The following is a 20,481-nucleotide window of genomic DNA, read 5'->3' as shown; positions in this document are numbered from 1 at the left end:
TATATAGGGCAGCAGAGACTAATATGCAGGTTTGAGTAACCAGTGGTAGCTGGCTAGTGATGGCTATTTAACAGTCTGATGAACTTGCGATAGAAACTGTTTTTCAGTCTCTCGGTCCCAGCTTTGATGCAGCTGTACTAACCTCGCCTTCTGGATGATAGCAGGGTGAACAGGCAGTGGCTCGGGTGGTTGTCCTTGAACTTTTTGGCCTTCCTGTGACATCGGGTGCTGTCGGGATGCGTTGGGCAGACCGCACCACCGTCTGGAGAGCCCTACGGTTGTGGACGGTGCAGTTGCCGTACCGGGCGGTGATACAGCCTGACAGGATGCTCTCAATTGTGCATATGTAAAAGTTTGTGAGGGTCTTTGGGCCATGCTGAATTTCTTCAGCCTCCTGAGGTTGAAGAGGCGCTGCTGCGCCTTCACAACGCTGTCTGTGTGGGTAGACCATTTCAGATCGTCAGTGATGTGTACGCCGAGGAACTTAAAACTTTCCACCTTCTCCACTGCTGTCCCGTCGATGTGGATAGGGGCGTGGTCCCTCTGCTGTTCCCTGAAGTCCACGATCATCTCCTTTGTTTTGTTGACGTTGAGAGGTTATTTTCCTGACACCACTTTTCCAAGAGCCTACAGGGAGGAGGTGAGGGCGTCTCGTTATTGTTGGTAATCAGTCCTACTACTGTTGTGTCGTCTGCAAACTTAGTGATTTAGTTGGAGGCGTGCGTAGCCATGCAGTCATGGGTGAACAGGGAGTACAGGAGGGGGCTGAGCACGCACCCTTGTGGGGCCCCAGTGTTGATTGGCGTAGAGGTGGTGTTGTTTCATTCCTTCACCACCTGGGTGCGGCCCGTCAGGAAGTTCAGGACCCAGTTGCACAGGGCGGGGTCGAGACCCAGGGCCTCCAGCTTGATGATGAGCTTGGAGGGTACAATGGTGTTAAATGCTGAGCTGTAGTCAATGAACAGAATTCTTACATAGGTATCCCTCTTGTCTAGAGCGATGGCGATTGCGTCGTCTGTGGATCTATTGGGTCGGTAAGCAAATTGAAGTGGGTCTAGGGTGTCAGGCAAGGTAGAGGTGATATGATCCTTGACTAGTCTCTCAAAGTACTTCATGATGACAGAAGTGAGTGCTACGGGGCGGTAGTCATTTAGTTCAGTTACCTTTGCTTTCTTGGGTGCAGGAACAATGGTGGACATCTTGAAGAAAGTGGGGACAGCAGACTGGGATAGGGAGCGATTGAATATGTCCATAAACACACCAGCCAGCTGGTCTGCGCATGCTCTGAGAACGTGGCTAGGGATGCCGTCTGGGCCGGCAGTCTTGCGAGGGTTAACACGCTCAAATGTCTTACTCACGTCGGCCACGGAGAAGGAGAGCCCACAGTCCTTGGTAGCGTGCCACGTCGGTAGCACTGTGTTATCCTCAAAGCTGGCTTAGGTGTTTAGCGTGTCCGGAAGCAAGACGGTGTCTGCGACGTGGCTGGGTTCCCCTTTGTTCTCCGTGATTGTCTGTAGACCCTGCCATATAAGTCTCGTGACTGAGTCGTTCAATTGTGACTCCACCTTGTCTCTGTACTGACGTTTTGCCTGTTTGATTGCCTTACGGAGGGAATAACTACACTTTGTATTCNTATATAGGGCAGCAGAGACTAATATGCAGGTTTGAGTAACCAGTGGTAGCTGGCTAGTGATGGCTATTTAACAGTCTGATGAACTTGCGATAGAAGCTGTTTTTCAGTCTCTCGGTCCCAGCTTTGATGCAGCTGTACTAACCTCGCCTTCTGGATGATGGCAAGGGGGAACAGGCAGTGGCTCGGGTGGTTGTCCTTGAACTTTTTGGCCTTCCTGTGACATCGGGTGCTGTAGGGATGCGTTGGGCAGACCGCACCACCGTCTGGAGAGCCCTACGGTTGCGGACGTAGGTGAACAGGGAGTACAGGAGGGGGCTGAGCACGCACCCTTGTGGGGCCCCAGTGTTGATTGGCATAGAGGTGGTGTTGTTTCCTACCTTCACCACCTCGGTGTGGCCCGTCAGGAAGTCCAGGACCCAATTGCACAGGGCGGGGTTGAGACCCAGGGCCTCCAGCTTGATGATGAGCTTGGAGGGTACTATGGTGTTGAATGTTGAGCTATAGTCAATGAACTGCATTCTTACAAAGGTATTCCTCTTGTCTAGAGCGATGGCGATTGCGTCGTCTGTGGACCTATTGGGGCGGTAAGCAAATTGAAGTGGGTCTAGGGTGTCAGGTAAGGTGGAGGTTATATGATCCTTAACTAGCCTCTCAAAGCACTTCATGATGACGGAAGTGAGTGCTACAGGACAATAGTAATTTAGTTCAGACTGGGATGGGGAGAGATTGAATATGTCTGTAAACACTCCAGCCAGCTGGTCTGCGCATGCTCAGAGGATGTGGCTAGGGATGCCGTCTGGGCCGGCAGTCTTGCGAGGGTTAACACGCTCAAATGTCTTACTCATATCGGGCGAAGGAGAGCCCACAGTCCTTGGGGCCGCGTCGGTAGCACTGTGTTATCCTCAAAGCTGGCTTAGGTGTTTAGCGTGTCCGGAAGCAAGACGGTGGCTGGGTTCCCCTTTGTTCTCCGTGATTGTCTGTAGACCCTGCCACATACGTCTCATGACTGAGTCGTTCAATTGTGACTCCACCTTGTCTCTGTACTGACGTTTTGCCTGTTTGATTGCCTTACGGAGGGAATAACTACACTTTGTATTCAACCATATTCCCAGTCACCTTGCCGTGGTTAAATGAGGTAGTTCGCGCTTTCAGTTTTGCGCAAATGCTGCCATCTATCCACAGTTTCTCGGTTGGGTAGGTTTTAATAGTCACAGTGGGTACAACATCTCCTATACACTTCCCAAAGAACTCAGTCACTGTATCTGTGTATTTGTCAATGTTATTCTCAGAGCCTTCCCAGAACATATCCCAGTCCGCGTGATCAAAACAATCTTGAAGCATGGATTCTGATTGGTCAGACCAGCGTTGAATATTCCTTAGCACGGGTACGTCCTGTTTGAGTTTCGGCCTATAGGAAGGGAGGAGCAGAATGGAGTCGTGATCTGATTTGCCGAAGGGAGGGCCTTGTAACCATCCAGGAAGGGGGAGTAACAATGATCGAGAGTTTTTTATGCACGAGTACTACAGGCAGTGTGTTGATAGAACTTTGGTAGCTTTTTCCTCAAATTTGCTTTGTTAAAATCCCCAGCTACAATAAATGCGGCTTCAGGATATATGGTTTCGAGTTTGCATAAAGTCCAGGGTAGTTATTTGAGGGCCCTCATGGTATCGGCTTGAGGGGGAATATACACTGCTGTGACTATAACCAAAGAGAATTATCTTGGGAGGTAATACGGTCATGAAACATAATCCCCCGCCTTTCTTCTTCCTGGCGAGTTCTTTTATTCCTGTCTGCYCGATGTACTGAGAACCCAGCTGGCTGTATGGGACAGTATGTCCGGAGAGAGCCATGACTCCGTGAAACAGAGCATGTTACAGTCCCTGATGCATCTCTAGAAGGAGATCCTCTCCCTGAGCTCGTCTACTTTACTATCCAGAGACTGAACATTAGCGAGTAATATACTCGGAAGCTCAATCCCATTGAGCACGTCTGGGACCTGTTGGATCAGAGGGTGAGGGCTAGGGCCATTCCCCCCAGAAATGTGCGGGGACTTGGAGGTGCCTTGGTGGAAGAGTGGGGTAACATCTCTCTGCAAGAACAGGCAAATCTGGTGAAGTCCATGAGGAGGAGATGCACTGTAGTACTTAATGCAGCTGGTGGCCACACCAGATACTGACTGTTACTTTTGATTTTGCCCTCCCCCTTTATTCAGGGACACATTATTCCATTTCTGTCAGTCACATGTCTGTGGAACTTGTTCATTCATGTCTCAGTTGTTGAATCTTGTTATGTTCATACAAATATTTAACATGTTAAGTTTGCTGAAAATAAACGCAGTTGACAATGAGAGGACGTTTCTTTTTTTGCTGATTTATTAAGGGAAGGGTGTATAATTTCGAATAGTCATATGTCCTTTACTCATGTGGAGTCCACAGGGCACAGCTGACGTGTGCCCACTTGGTGCCCGCCCTCGTAGCCTTCATCGCCCCTCCCTTGATGGGGCACAGCTGGCACTGGGGGTCGATGCCCAGGACACACGTCCTGCACAGCCAGTTACCATCTGGTACCTTCACTATACCATAACACGCCTGGGCAGGGTGGGGGAGGGAGAGAGGGAGAGAGTTAATACTACACATGGTATCTTCACTATACCATAACACACCTGGGCAGGAGCGAGAGAGTTCACTATACCATAACACACCTGGGCAGGAGAGAGTTCACTATACCATAACACACCTGGGCAGGAGATGGCCCCTTCAACAGCCATAGTACACGAAGAGATAGATTCCTACCTGGTAAACAGATGTTGCCTTGTCACGGAAGACTATAACGTTGCCCTCCTCAAAACTAAATATACTCCGTGGCCAGTTTATTAGATACACTCATCTATACTGAACAAAAATATAAACGTAACATGTGAAGTGTTGGTTCCAAGCTGAAATAAGAGATCCCAGAAATGTTCCATACGCACAAAAAGCTTCTCGCTCTCATTTTCTGCACAATGTGTTTACATCCCTGTTATTGAGCATACCAAGAAACTGATTAAACAGAATGATCATTACACAGGTGCACCTTGTGCTGAGGACAATAAAAGGCCACTCTAAAATGTGAAGTTTTGTCTCACAACACAATGCCACAGATGTCTCAAGTTGAGGGAGTGTGCAAATGGCATGCTGACTGTAGGAATGTCTACCAGAGATGTTGCCAGAGAATTAAAATGTTAATTTCTCTACCATAAGCCACTTCCAAAGTCATTTTAGAGAACTTAGCAGTATGTCCAACCGGCATCACAACCGCAGACCACGTAAACCAAGCCAACCAATCCACATCCAGCTTCTTCACCTGCAGGAACGTCTGAGACCAGCCACCTGGACAGCTGATGAAATTGTGAATTTCAGCACACACTGCCAGAAACCAGCGCAGGGAAGCTCATATGCATGCTCGTCGTTCTCACCAGGGTCTTGATCTGACTGTAGTTCAGCGTTGTAACAGACTTCAGTGGGGAAATGCTAACCTTCGATGGCCTCTGGCACCCTGGAGAAGTGTGCTCTTCACGGATGAATCCCGGTTTCAACTGTACCGGGCAGACAGCTTGTATGGCGTGGTCTGGGCGAGAGGTTTGCTGATGTCAACGTTGTGAGCAGAGTGCCCCATGGTGGCGGTGGGGTTATGGTATGGGCAGGCATAAGCTACGGACAACGAAAACAATTGCGTTTTATTGATGCCAATTTGAATGCACAGAGATACGAGATCGAGTGACAGGATCCTGAGGCCCATTGTTGTGCCATTCATCCACCGCCATCACCTCATGTTTCAGCATGATAATGCACGGCCCCATGTCTCAAGGATCTGGACACAATTCCTGTAAGATGAAAATGTCCTAGTTCTTCCATGGCCTGCATACTCACCAGACATGTCACCCATTGAGCATGTTTGGGATGCTCTGGACGTGTACGACTTGTGAAGCCTACACCTTCACAATAAATCCATGATTTATTTTAGACAGGTCTAAAGAAGCATGATATGAAGAAAATGTAGTTTATTTCAGAAGAACAGAATAGCATACTCTGAGTTGTCCTTATGTTAGGTCCTGACCTGGCCGGTCCTGACCTGAAATCTATAGATTAGGATCTAATGAATCCATTTCAATTGACTGATTTCATTATTTTAATTGTAACTCAGTAAAATCTCTGAAATTGTTGCATGTTGTCTTTATATTTAATTCACTGTCAGTGTCGGTCGGAGACGTTTAACATGAGCGAGGACGATTAACACGAGGGGGGACGATTAACACGAGGGAGGACGATTAACACGAGGGGAGGACGATTAACACGAGGGAGGACTATTAACACGAGGGAGGACTATTAACACGAGGGAGGACTATTAACACGAGGGAGGACTATTAACACGAGGGAGGACTATTAACACGAGGGAGGACTTAACACGAGGGAGGACGATTAACACGAGGGAGGACGATTAACAGTATTGTTTTAATGAGCAGGGACTTATTTCTATTACAGCATGTTGGATGACTGTCATTCATATTCCATTCACCCAGTTCAATGTAACAGTGATAGGTTTAGGTTACTGTCATTCATATTCACCCAGTTCAATGTAAAAGTGAAAGGTTTAGGCTACTACATGATACTCACATCACTCTACCCATCATGAGGTTGCTACAACCTAGCCTATGAATGAAAGTTTACAATATAGGTGTACACAGATTGAGAGACAAATCTAGGGTGTCAGACAGTCACACATTCAATAGCGCCTTGCACACACTATTGCCTGCATCTAGCTGATCTAGGGAGTAAGCATTACTCCAACAGCTAGGCCAAATTCAGGTATGTTTATCCCCATTTTGTTTGCTTCCGTTTAAGAAACGTTTTTCAACAGAATAGGCAGAATGACTACACCCCTGATCACACGTAAACACAGTTCCCTTTCATAGCAGCCACGTTGTATTCCTTCTCGACCTACACGCGCTCTCCTCTCACCATTTCCCTTCGCTTGTAGACTTCAATGTACAACACAGCAGCTGTCTGTGACCAGGCGAAAAAAACCTTACCAAAAACTTTCATATCATAACCGCTACACACAGCCTACATCGTTGTCACCATATTAGCTAAAGTAACGTCATAGTCAACATAACTAATAGAACGAATGTGTTAAAAAACCCGCTAAAATCATGCAGTACAGTGTACAGTCAGTAAGCAGTTTAGTAGTTACACCAGCGGGCCCCGGAGGCAATACATTTGTAAAAACAAAAGCTTTTTGAAGAAATGTATTTGTTCAAAACGGTTCAACTATTGTCTTCCTCTCTCTTTGAGTCAACTACTCACCACATTTTATGCACTGCAGTGCTAGCTAGCTGTAGCTTATGCTTTCAGTACTAGATTCATCCTTTGATTGGGTGGACAACATGTCAGTTCATGCTGCAAGAGCTCTGATAGGCTGGAGGACATCCTCCGGAAGTTGTCATAATTACTGTGTAAGTCTATGGAGGGGGGTGAGAACCATGAGCCTCCTAGGTTTGTATTGAAGTCAATGTACCCAGAGGAGGACGGAAGCTAGCTGTCCTCCGGCTACACCATGGTGCTACCCTACAGAGTGCTGTTGATGCTACTGTAGACTATTGKAAAACAGTGTGCTTTAAATCAATTARGTGGTGACGTGAATATATTTWGTATAGTTTTATCTAAAKATTWCTTATGAAATWCACTAAGYAGGATGGTCCTCCCCTTCCTCTGCTGAGGAGCCTCCACTGCTCAGTGTATATTTAAGCAATAAGGCCCAATGAGGTGTGGTATATGCCCAATATACCACGGCTAAGGGCTGTTCTTATGCACAAAGCAACGTGGATACATCCCTTAGCTGTGGTATATTGGCCATAACCACCACAAACCCCCGAGGTGCCTTATTGCTATTATAAACTGCTTACCAACATAGTTAGAGCAGTAAAAATAACTTTTGTCATACCTGTGGTATACGGTCTGATATACCACGGCTGTCAGCCAATCAGCATTCAGGGCAGGGCCCGCAACCCAGTTTATCATTAGTAGTACATTCTACAGTTATCAGGTTCCTACCTGGTGAACACAGATGTTACACGGCTGTCAGCCAATCAGCATTCAGGGCAGGGACCACCCAGTTTATCATTAGTAGTACATTCTACAGTTATCAGGTTCCTACCTGGTGAACACAGATGTTACATTTGTCACAGAAGACCATGTCGTTGCCCTCCTCGCTGTCGGGGAGAGCGACACAACGTCACAGATGACGTCCTCGTCGTACTCGATGCCCAGCCCTTCTACCGTGTCGATGGCGTGGTTCATGTTGTCATGGCAATGACGCTCCAACGCCTCCATGGTGCGCTCCATTGTCAGCTCGTCTACAGGCCCTCCCCTGGGGATGACGTAACACAGACACAGATAACAGTTAGACACAGAGACAGAATAACAGTTAGACACAGAGAACAGATAAGTTAGACACAGAGAGACAGAATAACAGTTAGAACACAGAGAGCAGAAATAACAGTTAGACACAGAGAGACAGAATAACAGTTAGACCAGCGAGGACAGAATAACAGTTACACAGAGAGACAGAATAACAGTTAGAACACAGAGAGACAGAATAACGTTAGACACAGAGAGACAGAATAACAGTTAGACCAGCAGAGACCAGAAATAACAGTTAGACACAGAGGACGAATAACAGTTAGACAAGCAGAACAAGAAATAACAGTTAGACACAGAGACACAGAATAACAGTTAGACACAGAGACAAAGAATAACAGTTAGACACAGAGACACAGATAACAGTTAGACACAGAGAACAGAATAACAGTTAGACACAGAGAGACAGAATAACAGTTAGACACAGAGAGACAGAATAACAGTTAGACACAGAGAGACAGAATAACAGTTAGACACAGAGAGACAGAATAACAGTTAGACACAGAGAGACAGAATAACAGTTAGACACAGAGAGACAGAATAACAGTTAGACACAGAGAGACAGAATAACAGTTAGACACAGAAGACAGAATAACAGTTAGACACAGAGACACGAATAACAGTTAGACACAGAGACACAGAGAATAACAGTTAGACACAGAGACACAGAATACAGTTAGACACAGAGACACAGAATAACAGTTAGACACAGAGACAGAATACAAGTTAGACACAGAGACAGAATAACAGTTAGAACAGAGACACGAATAACAGTTAGACACAGAGACACAGAATAACAGTTAGACACAGAGACAGAATAAACAGTTAGACACAGAGACACAGATAACAGTTAGAACACAGAGCACAGAATAACAGTTAGCACCAGAGAACGAATAACAGTTAGACACAGAGACAAATAACAGTTAGACACAGAGACACAGAATAACAGTTAGACACAGAGACAGAATAACAGTTGACACAAGAGAGACAGAATAACAGTTAGAAGACACAGAGAGACAGAATAAAGTTAGACACAGAGAGACAGAATAACAGTTAGACACAGAGAGACAGAATAACAGTTAGACACAGAGAGACAGAATAACAGTTAGACACAGAGAGACAGAATAACAGTTAGACACAGAGAGACAGAATAACAGTTAGACACAGAGAGCAGAATAACAGTTAGACACAGAGACAGAAGTAACACGAGACAAATAACAGTTAGACACAGAGACAGAATAACAGTTAGACACAGAGACAGAATAACAGTTAGACACACAGAGACAGAATAAACAGTTAGACACAGAGACAGAAACAGTTAGAACAGAGACAGAATAACAGTTAGACACAGAGAGACAGAATAACAGTTAGACACAGAGACAGAATAACAGTTAGACACAGAGAGACAGAATAACAGTTAGACACAAGAGAGAACAGAATAACAGTTAGACACAGAGAAGAATAAAAGTTAGACACAAGAGAGACAGAATAACAGTTAGACACAGAGAGACCAGAATAACAGTTAGACACAGAGACCAGAATAACAGTTAGACACAGAGACAACAGAATACAAGTTAGACACAGAGACAGAATAACAGTTAGACACAGAGACAGAATAAACGAGTTAGACACAGAGGACAGAATAACAGTTAGACACAGAGACACAGAATAACAGTTAGACACAGAGACACAGAAATAACAGTTAGACACAGAGACAGAATAACAGTTAGACACAGAGACAGAATAACAGTTAGACACAGAGGACAGAATAACAGTTAGACACAGAGACAAGAATAACAGTTAGACACAGCACAAGAATAACAGTTAGACACAGAGACAGAAATAACAGTTAGACACAGAGACAGAATAACAGTTAGACACAGAGACACAGAATAACAGTTAGACACAGAGACAGAATAAGTTAGACACAGAGACAGAATAACAGTTAGACACAGAGACAAGATAACAGTTAGACACAGAGACAGAATAACAGTTAGACACAGAGACACGAATAACAGTTAGACACAGAGACAAGAATAACAGTTAGACACAGAGACAGAATAACAGTTGACACAGAGACAGAATAACAGTTAGACACAGAGACAGAATAACAGTTAGACACAGAACACAGAATAACAGTTAGACACAGAGACAGAATAACAGTTAGACACAGACAGAATAACAGTTAGACACAGAGACAGAATAAGTTGGCTCGTCTCCGGGACCCTCCTGTAAGAGACAGAACACACAACGACAGTGAGGACAACGTTGAGGACAGTGAGGACAACGTTGAGGACAGTGAGGACAACGTTGGTAGAGCTCCAGCTGCCCATAGGCACATTCCTCTGTTCTCCCACTAAGCCTCATAAGATACCGAGCAGAACATGGGCCTGAGCAGGGCTCTGAATCATTGATGTACAAATCACCTTGTACTCCAAATAACCACTCCTTACCGTGATCAAGATAAGCCAATCTGGGCAGAGCCTTACTCAAGCCTGTCCCCCGGAAGGCGGAGGCGGCGAAGCCTGTCCCCCGGAAGGCGGAGGCGCGAAGCCTGTCCCCCGGAAGGCGGAGGCGCGAAGCCTGTCCCCCGGAAGGCGGAGGCGCGAAGCCTGTCCCCGGAAGGCGGAGGCCGCGAAGCCTGTCCCCCGGAAGGCGGAGGCGCGAAGCCTGTCCCCCGGAAGGCGGAGGCGCGAAGCCTGTCCCCCCGGAAGGCGGAGGTGCGAACCTGTCCCCGGAAGGCGGAGGTGCGAAGCATGTCCCCCGGAAGGCGGAGGCGTGAAGCATGTCCCCCGGAAGGCGGAGGCGCGAAGCCTGTCCCGGAAGGCGGAGGCGCGAAGCCTGTCCCCCGGAAGGCGGAGGCGCGAAGCCTGTCCCCCGGAAGGCGGAGGTGTGAAGCCTGTCCCCCGGAAGGCGGAGGTGTGAAGCATGTCCCCCGGAAGGTGGAGGTGTGAAGCCTGTCCCCGGAAGGCGGAGGCGCGAAGCCTGTCCCCCGGAAAGCGGAGGTGTGAAGCCTGTCCCCGGAAGGCGGAGGTGTGAAGCATGTCCCCCGGAAGGTGGAGGCGCGAAGCCTGTCCCCCGGAAGGCGGAGGCGCGAAGCCTGTCCCCCGGAAGGCGGAGGCGCGAAGCCTGTCCCCCGGAAGGCGGAGGTGTGAAGCATGTCCCCCGGAAGGCGGAGGTGTGAAGCATGTCCCCGGAAGGTGGAGGTGTGAAGCCTGTCCCCCAGGAGGATGGGATTCTTCAATTGGTTGTTTGTCGTCATTCAACTACTAGTTTTCACTTGAGAAATACTGGACCAGATACTGGACCAGATACTGGACCAAATACTGGACAAGATACTGGACCAGATACTGGACCAGATACTGGGACCAGATATGGACCAGATACTGGACGCAGATACTGGACCAGATACTGGACCAGATACTGGACCAGATACTGGACCAAAATACTGGACCAGATACTGGACCAGATACTGAACGAGATACTGGACCAGATACTGGACCAGATACTGGACCAATACTGGACCAAATACTGGACCAGATACTGGACCAGATACTGCACGCCAGATACTGGACCAGATACTGGACCAGATACTGGACCAAATACTGGACCAAATACTGGACCAGATACTGGACCAGATATCTTTAATGTAAAATAGAATGATATGACCTCCTCCGCAAAAAAGTTCAGTACAGACGTCCTCAGTACAGACGTCCTCAGTACAGACGTCTCAAGTACAGACGTCCTCAGTACAGACGTCCTCAGTACAGACGTCCTCAGTACAGACGTCCTCAGTACAGGACGTCCTCAGTACAGACGTCCTCAGTACAGACGTCTTCAGTACAGATGTCTTCATCTTAGCTTCATCTGGACTATTGAGGAGGTGTATATTGGCTTGTGTTGTTGCTACTCAAGAGGGACAAACACTAATATTCCCACTTTTTTTCTTGTTTTTCAAGAGAAGGTCTTTTAAGGGAGTATGCGAACACAGACTTGCGTCGCCTAGCATGCAAGGAGCAAAACCGAACCTTATCCATGTGTCCCAGCTCAGCGCTGAGTCCTTACCCATGTGTCCCAGCGCAGCGCTGAGTCCTTACCACGTGTCCCAGCTCAGCGTTGAGTCCTTACCCATGTGTCCCAGCTCAGCGTTGAGTCCTTATCCACGTGTCCCAGCTCAGCGTTGAGTCCTTACCCATGTGTCCCAGCTCAGCGTTGAGTCCTTACCCATGTGTCCCAGCTCAGCGTTGAGTCCTTATCCCACGTGTCCCAGCTCAGCGCTGAGTCCTTACCCCGTGTTCCCAGCGCGCGCTGAGTCCTTACCCACGTGTCCCAGCTCACCGTTGAGTCCTTACCCATGTGTCCCAGCTCAGCGTTGAGTCCTTACCCATGTGTCCGCAGCTCAGCGTTGAGTCCTTACCCATGTGTCCCAGCTCAGCGTTGAGTCCTTACCCATGTGTCCCAGCTCAGCGTTGAGTCCTTACCCATGTGTCCCAGCTCAGCGTTGAGTCCTTACCCATGTGTCCCAGCTCAGCGTTGAGTCCTTACCCATGTGTCCAGCTCAGCGCTGAGTCCTTACCCATGTGTCCCAGCTCAGCGCTGAGTCCTTACCACATGTGTCCCAGCTCAGCGTTGAGTCTTACCCACGTGTCCCAGCTCAGCGTTGAGTCCTTACCCATGTGTTCCAGCTCAGCGTTGAGTGCCTGCAGCCAGTAGAGGTCCATGTTATCCAGGTCATAAGGCACATGGCCTCAGCCAGCTCCTTGATGTTAACGTATCCGTCTCCGTAGAGGTCCAGCACTGGATATACCTCTTCTGTAGGGTGAACACGTCTCCTTGGGCTTCTCCGCTACGTTCCTACAGACACAAATACAAACAAGTGTAGGAATCACTGGCAGATTGGGAAGTCGTCCAGTACCCAGACAAACAGAGAACCAGTAACCCTCTACAGTCATACCCATATACAGGTTGAGTATGGCAGACCTGGACACTGAGAAGCACCTAAATTGGAACGTAGTGGCTGTACAGTAACATGCTATACATGACATCAGATCTCAGGCTCTGTGCTTCACAGCACTGTCTGGGTTTTGGCTGTACAGTAACACGCTATACTCATGACGTCAGAGCTCAGGCTCTGTGCTTCACAGCGCTGTATGGGTTTTGGCTGACAGCTGTTCTGAACTTGTCATCCCATCCCCTCCTGGTAATTGGGCAACTTTTGCCACACTTTGTCTGAGTGAGGGAATTGCTGTAAATTACGAGGACTCTACGTATTTTGAAAGATGAGACGTTGAGGATTATAATAATACCGCTTTGATGTCATACAAGCAAGCCAAACATAATAAAACTCATGTCATATGCAGTGTCAACGTTTATGATCACTATGTTTGATGTCCTAAACAGGTGACACGGCGTCGTACCCTGGTTTGTCCTAAACAGGACGACGTCGTACCCTGGTTTGTCCTAAACAGGACGACGTCGTACCCTGGTTTGTCCTAAACAGGATGACACGGCATCGTACCCGGACCTTGTCCTGAACAGAATGAGCCTGTGTGTATTGTGAAGAACATTTGGCACTGACCACACATCGGAATAGAGTCACGCGTGCATTCCTATGCACACCAAAATCACAACCTACTTCTCTGTATTGCCTTAATGAAATACTATCTTACAGTGTTAGGCTTTCACAATTTAGCTTGTCATGTTGGCAATAGAACAAGCTTTCAAATATGCTCAACATGACCCAGATTGCGATTTAATAGTAGACAATTTGTGGATTGTGTAAACAGTAGTTCTGTGTTGGCAGGAATGCAGGGCCGTGTTCCAAACCAAACAGGCAGGGATGGAGGGCTGTGTTCCAAACCAAACAGGCAGGGATGGAGGGCTGTGTTCCAAACCAAACAGGCAGGAATGCAGGGCTGTGTTCCAAACCAAACAGGCAGGGATGGAGGGCTGTGTTCCAAACCAAACAGGCAGGGAATGCAGGGCTGTGTTCCAAACCAAACAGGCAGGAATGCAGGGCTGTGTTCCAAACCAAACAGGCAGGGATGCAGGGCTGTGTTCCAAACCAAACAGGCAGGGATGGAGGGCTGTGTTCCAAACCAAAAGGCAGGAATGCAGGTGTGTTTCAAACCAAAACAGGCAGGAATGCAGGGCTGTGTTCCAAACCAAACAGGCAGGGATGCAGGGCTGTGTTCCAAACCAAACAGGCAGGGATGCAGGGCTGTGTTCCAAACCAAACAGGGCAGGGATGCAGGGCCGTGTTCCAAACCCAAACAGGCAGGGGATGCAGGGCTATGTTCCAAACCAAACAGGCAGGGATGCAGGGCTGTGTTCCAAACCAAACAGGCAGGGATGCAGGGCTGTGTTCCAAACCAAACAGGCAGGGATACAGGGCTGTGTTCCAAACCAAACAGGCAGGGATGCAGGGCTGTGTTCCAAACAAAACAGGCAGGGATGCAGGGCCGTGTTCCAAACCAAACAGGCAGGGATGCAGGGCTGTGTTCCAAACCAACAGGCAGGGCTGTTCAAACCAAACAGGCAGGGCTGTTCCAAACCAAACAGGCAGGGCTGCAAGGCTGTGTTCCAAACCACTAAAGTGTGCTTACTCTAGTTCCTCAAAGGCACAGAAAAAAAAATACTTTATAGCTGAAGACTATTTTTTTTTATCATAAAAGTGCATCGAAATTACTTAGGAACTGTGCACACTTTGGAGAGGTGGGGCCACTTGGAGACACCAGTCTGGAGAGGTGGGGCCACTTGGAGACACCAGTCTGGAGAGGAGTGGCCACTTGGAGACACCAGTCTGGAGAGGAGTGGCCACTTGGAACACCAGTCTGCAGAGGAGTGGCCACTTGGAGACACCAGTCTGGAGAGGAGTGGCCACTTGGAGACACCAGTCTGGAGAGGAGTGGTCACTTGGAGACACCAGTCTGGAGGAGTGTCACTTGGAGACACGGCAGTCTAGAGTGTCACTTGGAGACACCAGTCTGGAGAGGAGTGGTCACTTGGAGACACCAGTCTGGAGAAGGAGTGGTCACTTGGAGACACCAGTCTGGAGAGGGAGTGGTCACTTGGAGACACCAGTCTGGAGAGGAGTGGTCACTTGGAGACACCAGTCAGTCCTCTCACTGAAACCCTTGACATGTTTTAATCTTATAGATTCAGTCTTGAGTCAGGGGAACGGTTGTCCTCACCTTATTCTAATAATTTCCCCATACTCTACAAACTGTTCCCTTTTAATGGCTGTAGCCCTATGTAGCCCTATACATATGGGCCAATTCCTCTCTCACACTGGAGAAGAAAATAACCACCACACACACTCCTGGTTTAGAGACCTTTTGATTGTATTTTTTACAATGTGGATTTTGGTGCTGCTACTTACTGCACCACAAAGGGAAACATTTTGTAGTGTCTATGTTAGATGGATGGCGCGTGGGAGGGTTACCCCGATGGAGGGTTACCCACGGAGGGGCGTGGGAGGGTTACCCGATGGAGGCCGCGTGGGAGGGTTACCTGATGGAGGGTTACCCGATGGAGGCGCGTGGGAGGGTTACCCGACGGAGGGTTACCCGATGGAGGCGCGTGGGAGGGTTACCCGACGGAGGCGCGTGGGAGGGTTACCTGATGGAGGGTTACCCGAAGGAGGCGGTGGGAGGGTTACCCGACGGAGGCGGCGTGGGAGGGTTACTCGACGGAGGCGGCGTGGGAGGGTTACCCGACGGAGCGGCGTGGGAGGGTTACCCGACGGAGGCGGCGTGGGAGGGTTACCCGACGGAGGCGGCGTGGGAGGGTTCCCGACGGAGGCGGCGGGAGGGTTCCCCGAGCGAGGCGGCGTGGGAGGGTTACCCGACGGAGGCGGCGTGGGAGGGTTACCCGACGGAGGCGGCGTGGGAGGGTTACACGACGGAGGCGCGTGGGAGGTTTACTCGACGGAGGCGCGTGGGAGGGTTACCCGACGGAGGCGCGTGGGAGGGTTACTCGACGGAGGCGCGTGGGAGGGTTACCCGACGGAGGCGGCGTGGGAGGGTTACTCGATGGAGGCGGCGTGGGAGGGTTACCCGACGGAGGCGGCGTGGGAGGGTTACCCGACGGAGGCGGCGTGGGAGGGTTACCCGACGGAGGCGCGTGGGAGGGTTACCCGATGGAGGGTTACCCGACGGAGGGCGCGTGGGAGGGTTACCCGATGGAGGGTTACCCGACGGAGGCGGCGTGGGAGGGTTACCCCGATGGAGGGTTACCTGATGGAGGCGCGTGGGATGGTTTCGGGGAAGGCCGGCACCTTGCACCCCTTCTCCCACTCCTGTCTCCAGGTGTCTCCCCAGCAAGTAATAGTCTTCAGGGGAGACATGGTGAGAGTCTGGCAGCTTCATGGCGCTGATCAGGTCTTTCCTGAACACCTAGAGAGAGAGGAGAGAGGGTATCAACAGGCTGAGGGAGGAGAGAGGGTATCAACAGGCTGAGGGAGGAGAGAGGGTATCAACAGGCTGAGGGGGGAGAGAGGGTATCAACAGGCTGACAGAGACATTCTACCCTAGTGAGGGAGGAGAGAGGGTATCAACAGGCTGACAGAGACATTCTACCCTAGTGAGGGATGAGAGAGGGTATCAACAGGCTGACAGAGACATTCTACCCTAGTGAGGGAGGAGAGGGGGTATCAACAGGCTGACAGAGACATTCTACCCTAGTGAGGGAGGACAGAGGGTATCAACAGGCTGACAGAGATTCTACCCTAGTGAGGGAGGAGAGGGGCCAAAATGGTCCCCTATTACCTAAACAGTGCACTACTATTGACCAGAGCCCTATGGAGTTGTCATGAGGGAACAAGCTGAGAGATAACCAGCCCATAGACAGGAAACAGTGTCCTTCTCATACTGTACCTCTGCTGGTTTCTTGGGCATGGGAGCAGGGGTTCCAGGTTTGCTTCCATGCTTGTTGGAAGAGCAGAAGGAGGTGGACGGACCTGAAGTAAACGGGAGTTTGAGAGAGGAACAGGGCGCACACGCCAGGGTTGGGCTCAATTCTAATTGAAGGCAGTCAATTCAGGAAGTAAACTAAAATTACAATTCAATCGGGGGAAAAAAATCCTTTATTTTCAATAAACTGAAATGTAGTAGCTATTTTATTTTAAAACTTCCTGAATTGACTGGCTTCGTTTCAGATTGAGCCAACCCTGGTCCAGGTTTTAAAACTTCCTGAATTGACTCGCTTCGTTTCAGATTGAGCCAACCCTGGTACAGGTTTTAAAACTTCCTGAATTGACTGGCTTCGTTTCAGATTGAGCCAACCCTGGTACATGCCTGACCTGTTTCTTTTGTCAAGATGAAAATGCAAAATATACAACAAACACTTCGGAAAGTATTCAGACCCCTTGACTTTTCCCCAGATTTTGTTACATTACAGCCATATTCTGATATGGATTTGTCCCCCCTCATCAATCTACACACAATACCCCAAAATGACAAAACAATAACAGGTTTTTAGGAATTGTTGCTAATTTATCAAATAAAATAAACAGAATTATCATATTTATTTAAGTATTCAGGTTCTTTACTCAGTACTTTGTTGAAGCACCTTTGGCAGTGATTACAACCTCGGTCTCTAGTGGTATGATGCTACCAGCTTCCCACAGCTTGGCTGTTTCTCCCATTCTTCTCTGCAGATCCTCTCAATCTTCTTCAGGTTGGATGGGGAGCGTTGCTGCACAGCTATTTTCAGGTCTCTAAGAGATGTTCGATCGGGTTCAAATCCGGGCTCTGGATGGGCCACCTCAAGGACATTCAGAGACTTGTCCCGAAGCCACTCCTGCATTGTCTTGTATGTGTGCTTTAGGGTCGTTCCTGTGTGGAAGTGGACCTTTCTCGCCCAGTCTGAGGTCTGGGTACTCTGAGCCAGTTTTTCATCAATGGATCTCTCTGTACAATGCTCCGTTCCTCTTTCCCTCGATCCTGATTAGTCTCCCAGTCCTGCCGCTGAAAACATCCCACAGCATGATGCTGCACCACCATGCTTCATCGTAGGGATGGTGCCAGGTTTCCTCCAGATGTGATGCTTGGCCATTCAGGCCAAAGAGTTCAATCTTGGTTTCATCAAACCAGAGAATCTTGCTTCTCAGGATCTGAGTCTTTAAGGTGCCTTTTGGTAAACTCCTAAGCGGCTGTCAATTGCCTTTTACTGAGGAGTGGCTTCTCGTCTGGCCACTCTACCATAAAGCCTGATTGGTGGAGTGCTGCAGAGATGGTTGTCTCCTTTCTGGAAGTTTCTCCCATCTCCACAGAGGACCTTTGACACGCTCCAGAGTAACCATTGGTGTTTTTGTTCACCTACCTGACTCCAAGGCCCTTCTCCCCGATTGCTCAGTCTTGGCCGGAGTGGCCAGCTCTAGGCAGAGCTTGGTGGTTCCTAAACTACTTCCATTTGGAGGCGCCTGTGTTCTTGAGGACTTCAATGCTGCGCAGAAATGTTTTGGTACCCCTTCCCCAGATCTGTGCCTCGAACACAATCCTGTCTCGGAGCTCTCTATCACGAGACAATTCCTTCGACCTCACGGCTTGGTTTTTGCTCTGACATGCACTGTCAACTGTGGAGACCTTATATAGACAGGTGTGTACCTTTCCAAATCAGGTCCAATCAATTTACACCCAGCTGGAGTCCAATTCAAAATGTCCCAAAAGTTGGTTATCTTTTTTTATTATTGGGGTAATGTGTGTAGATTGGTATTGAATAACATTTCCTCAGCATTTTAGAAATAAGGCTGTAACGTAACAAAATGTGGAAAAAGTCAAGGTGGTCTTAATACTTTCCGAAGACAACAAGGTATAAAAAAATTAAAAACAACCACATGTCGTTTTAGGTCATGAAGTTAATGGATAAAGTGAACTCACTCTCATTGTCAGAACTGTCACTGCTGCTTGCATACTGATCCGTTTCATCCTGACGTATTCCTACAGGTGGGAGAGGATGAGAAAGCTGAGCAAGAGACGCCATGGCCCATACGGGAGACTAAAGAACTTCCATCCTATCCAAATAACAGTCATCATTACCCCCTTTTATATCTAAACAAAAAAACATAGCACTCGCTCGTCATTACCGTTTTTCCTTATATTGAAGCTGTAAGGGGCTACAAATCAAGATGCAAGGGGGTTACCAAATCAAGCTGCAGGGGTACAAATCAAGAATTGACAGGGTACAATCAGATGCAGGGGGGGTACAAATCAAGATTTGCAGGGGGTACAAGATCACAAGATACAGGGGTACAAATCAAGATGCAGGGTGGTACGAAATTTGACTCTTTTTTCTTAAAGCCCAGAAAAAATAATGTGCTCTGACAAACGGCTTGTAAACTATGTCAGAACTAGGCTTTTGGTCAGAACCTAAAAGAGATTTTCCAATTGCCTCCTTTGTTGCATTGAACATGAATTAGTGGCTTTAATTGATGTCTCAGCTCAAATGGTATCCTCTTAATTTTGGCAAAATATAACCATTTTTATTTCAGAAAGGTCTCTTGTGTTTTTTAAGCACCTCAACCTTAGATGACATCCCTGTATACTGTTAATCATTTTACCAACAATGTTTATGGAGCCATTTCTGGGTTGTTGAATTATATTTTAGATGTTATTTTTGGTTTGTTCTTTTAAAAAGTCAGCACAAGAACACAAGCTTTTCAATACTTAAACATATGATTTTTTGGGAGGGGGGGGGTTTCCTAGGAACACCCCAAAACAGGGGGACCCTCAACGCTCAAGCTAACTTTTCCCCACAGCTAACACCTTTTCCAAGAGAAACGCTGGGCTCATGTTATCTACAAAATTCTATCTTTTGGCAGAAAACAAGTGTTAACCAGCGATTGAGTGTGTGAGTCGTGCTGCCTAGAACTCACCATCCCCCTAATCTGGGGGGGGGGGGGAGGCAGAGACTCTGCGTAGTAACTCACCACTCCCCCTAACTGTGGGAGGGTGACAGACGACTCTGCTGTAAGAGCTCCACCAACTCCCCTAACGGGGAGGTGGCCAGAGACTCGCTGTAGAAGCGTCACCACTCCCCCTAACACTGGAGGGGCCAGAGACTCTGCTGTAGAGCTCACCACTCCCCCTAACTGTTTGAGGGACCAAGACTCTGCTGTAGAGCTCACCACTCCTTCCCCTTAACTGGGAGGGGGGCAGAGACTCTGCTGTAGGAGCTCACCCACTCCCTTAATGGGAGGGCCAGAGACTCTGCTTAGAGCTCACCACTCCCCTAACTGGAGGACCATGAGACTCGCTGTAATGGCTCACCGACCCCCCTAACTGGGAAGGGTTGGCGAAGACTCTGCTGTTAGAAAGCTCACCATCCCCCTCAACGTGGGAGTCGGGCAGCCAGAGACCTCTGCTTGTAGAGCTCACCACTCCTCCCTCAAC

General features: G+C 48.5%; 1 protein-coding gene across 1 annotated transcript; it reads right to left on the bottom strand.

The window, feature by feature from the left end:
* Positions 1-4,062: 4,062 nt before the first annotated feature.
* On the bottom strand, positions 4,063-19,072 carry LOC112075682 (protein Jade-3). Its single transcript, XM_070441014.1, has 6 exons — positions 18,970-19,072; positions 16,966-17,048; positions 16,327-16,485; positions 12,698-12,943; positions 7,827-8,039; positions 4,063-4,222 (listed from the first exon to the last, which is right to left on the bottom strand). Exons 1-4 carry the CDS (start codon positions 19,070-19,072, stop codon positions 12,821-12,823), a joined length of 468 nt encoding a protein of 155 aa, XP_070297115.1. The 3' UTR covers positions 4,063-4,222; positions 7,827-8,039; positions 12,698-12,820.
* Positions 19,073-20,481: the final 1,409 nt, after the last annotated feature.

The sequence above is a fragment of the Salvelinus sp. IW2-2015 genome, unplaced genomic scaffold (genome assembly GCF_002910315.2).
Source record: "Salvelinus sp. IW2-2015 unplaced genomic scaffold, ASM291031v2 Un_scaffold3337, whole genome shotgun sequence".
In the NCBI taxonomy this organism is placed as follows: Eukaryota; Metazoa; Chordata; class Actinopteri; order Salmoniformes; family Salmonidae; genus Salvelinus; species Salvelinus sp. IW2-2015.
This window is presented reverse-complemented; position numbering and strand designations above follow the sequence as displayed.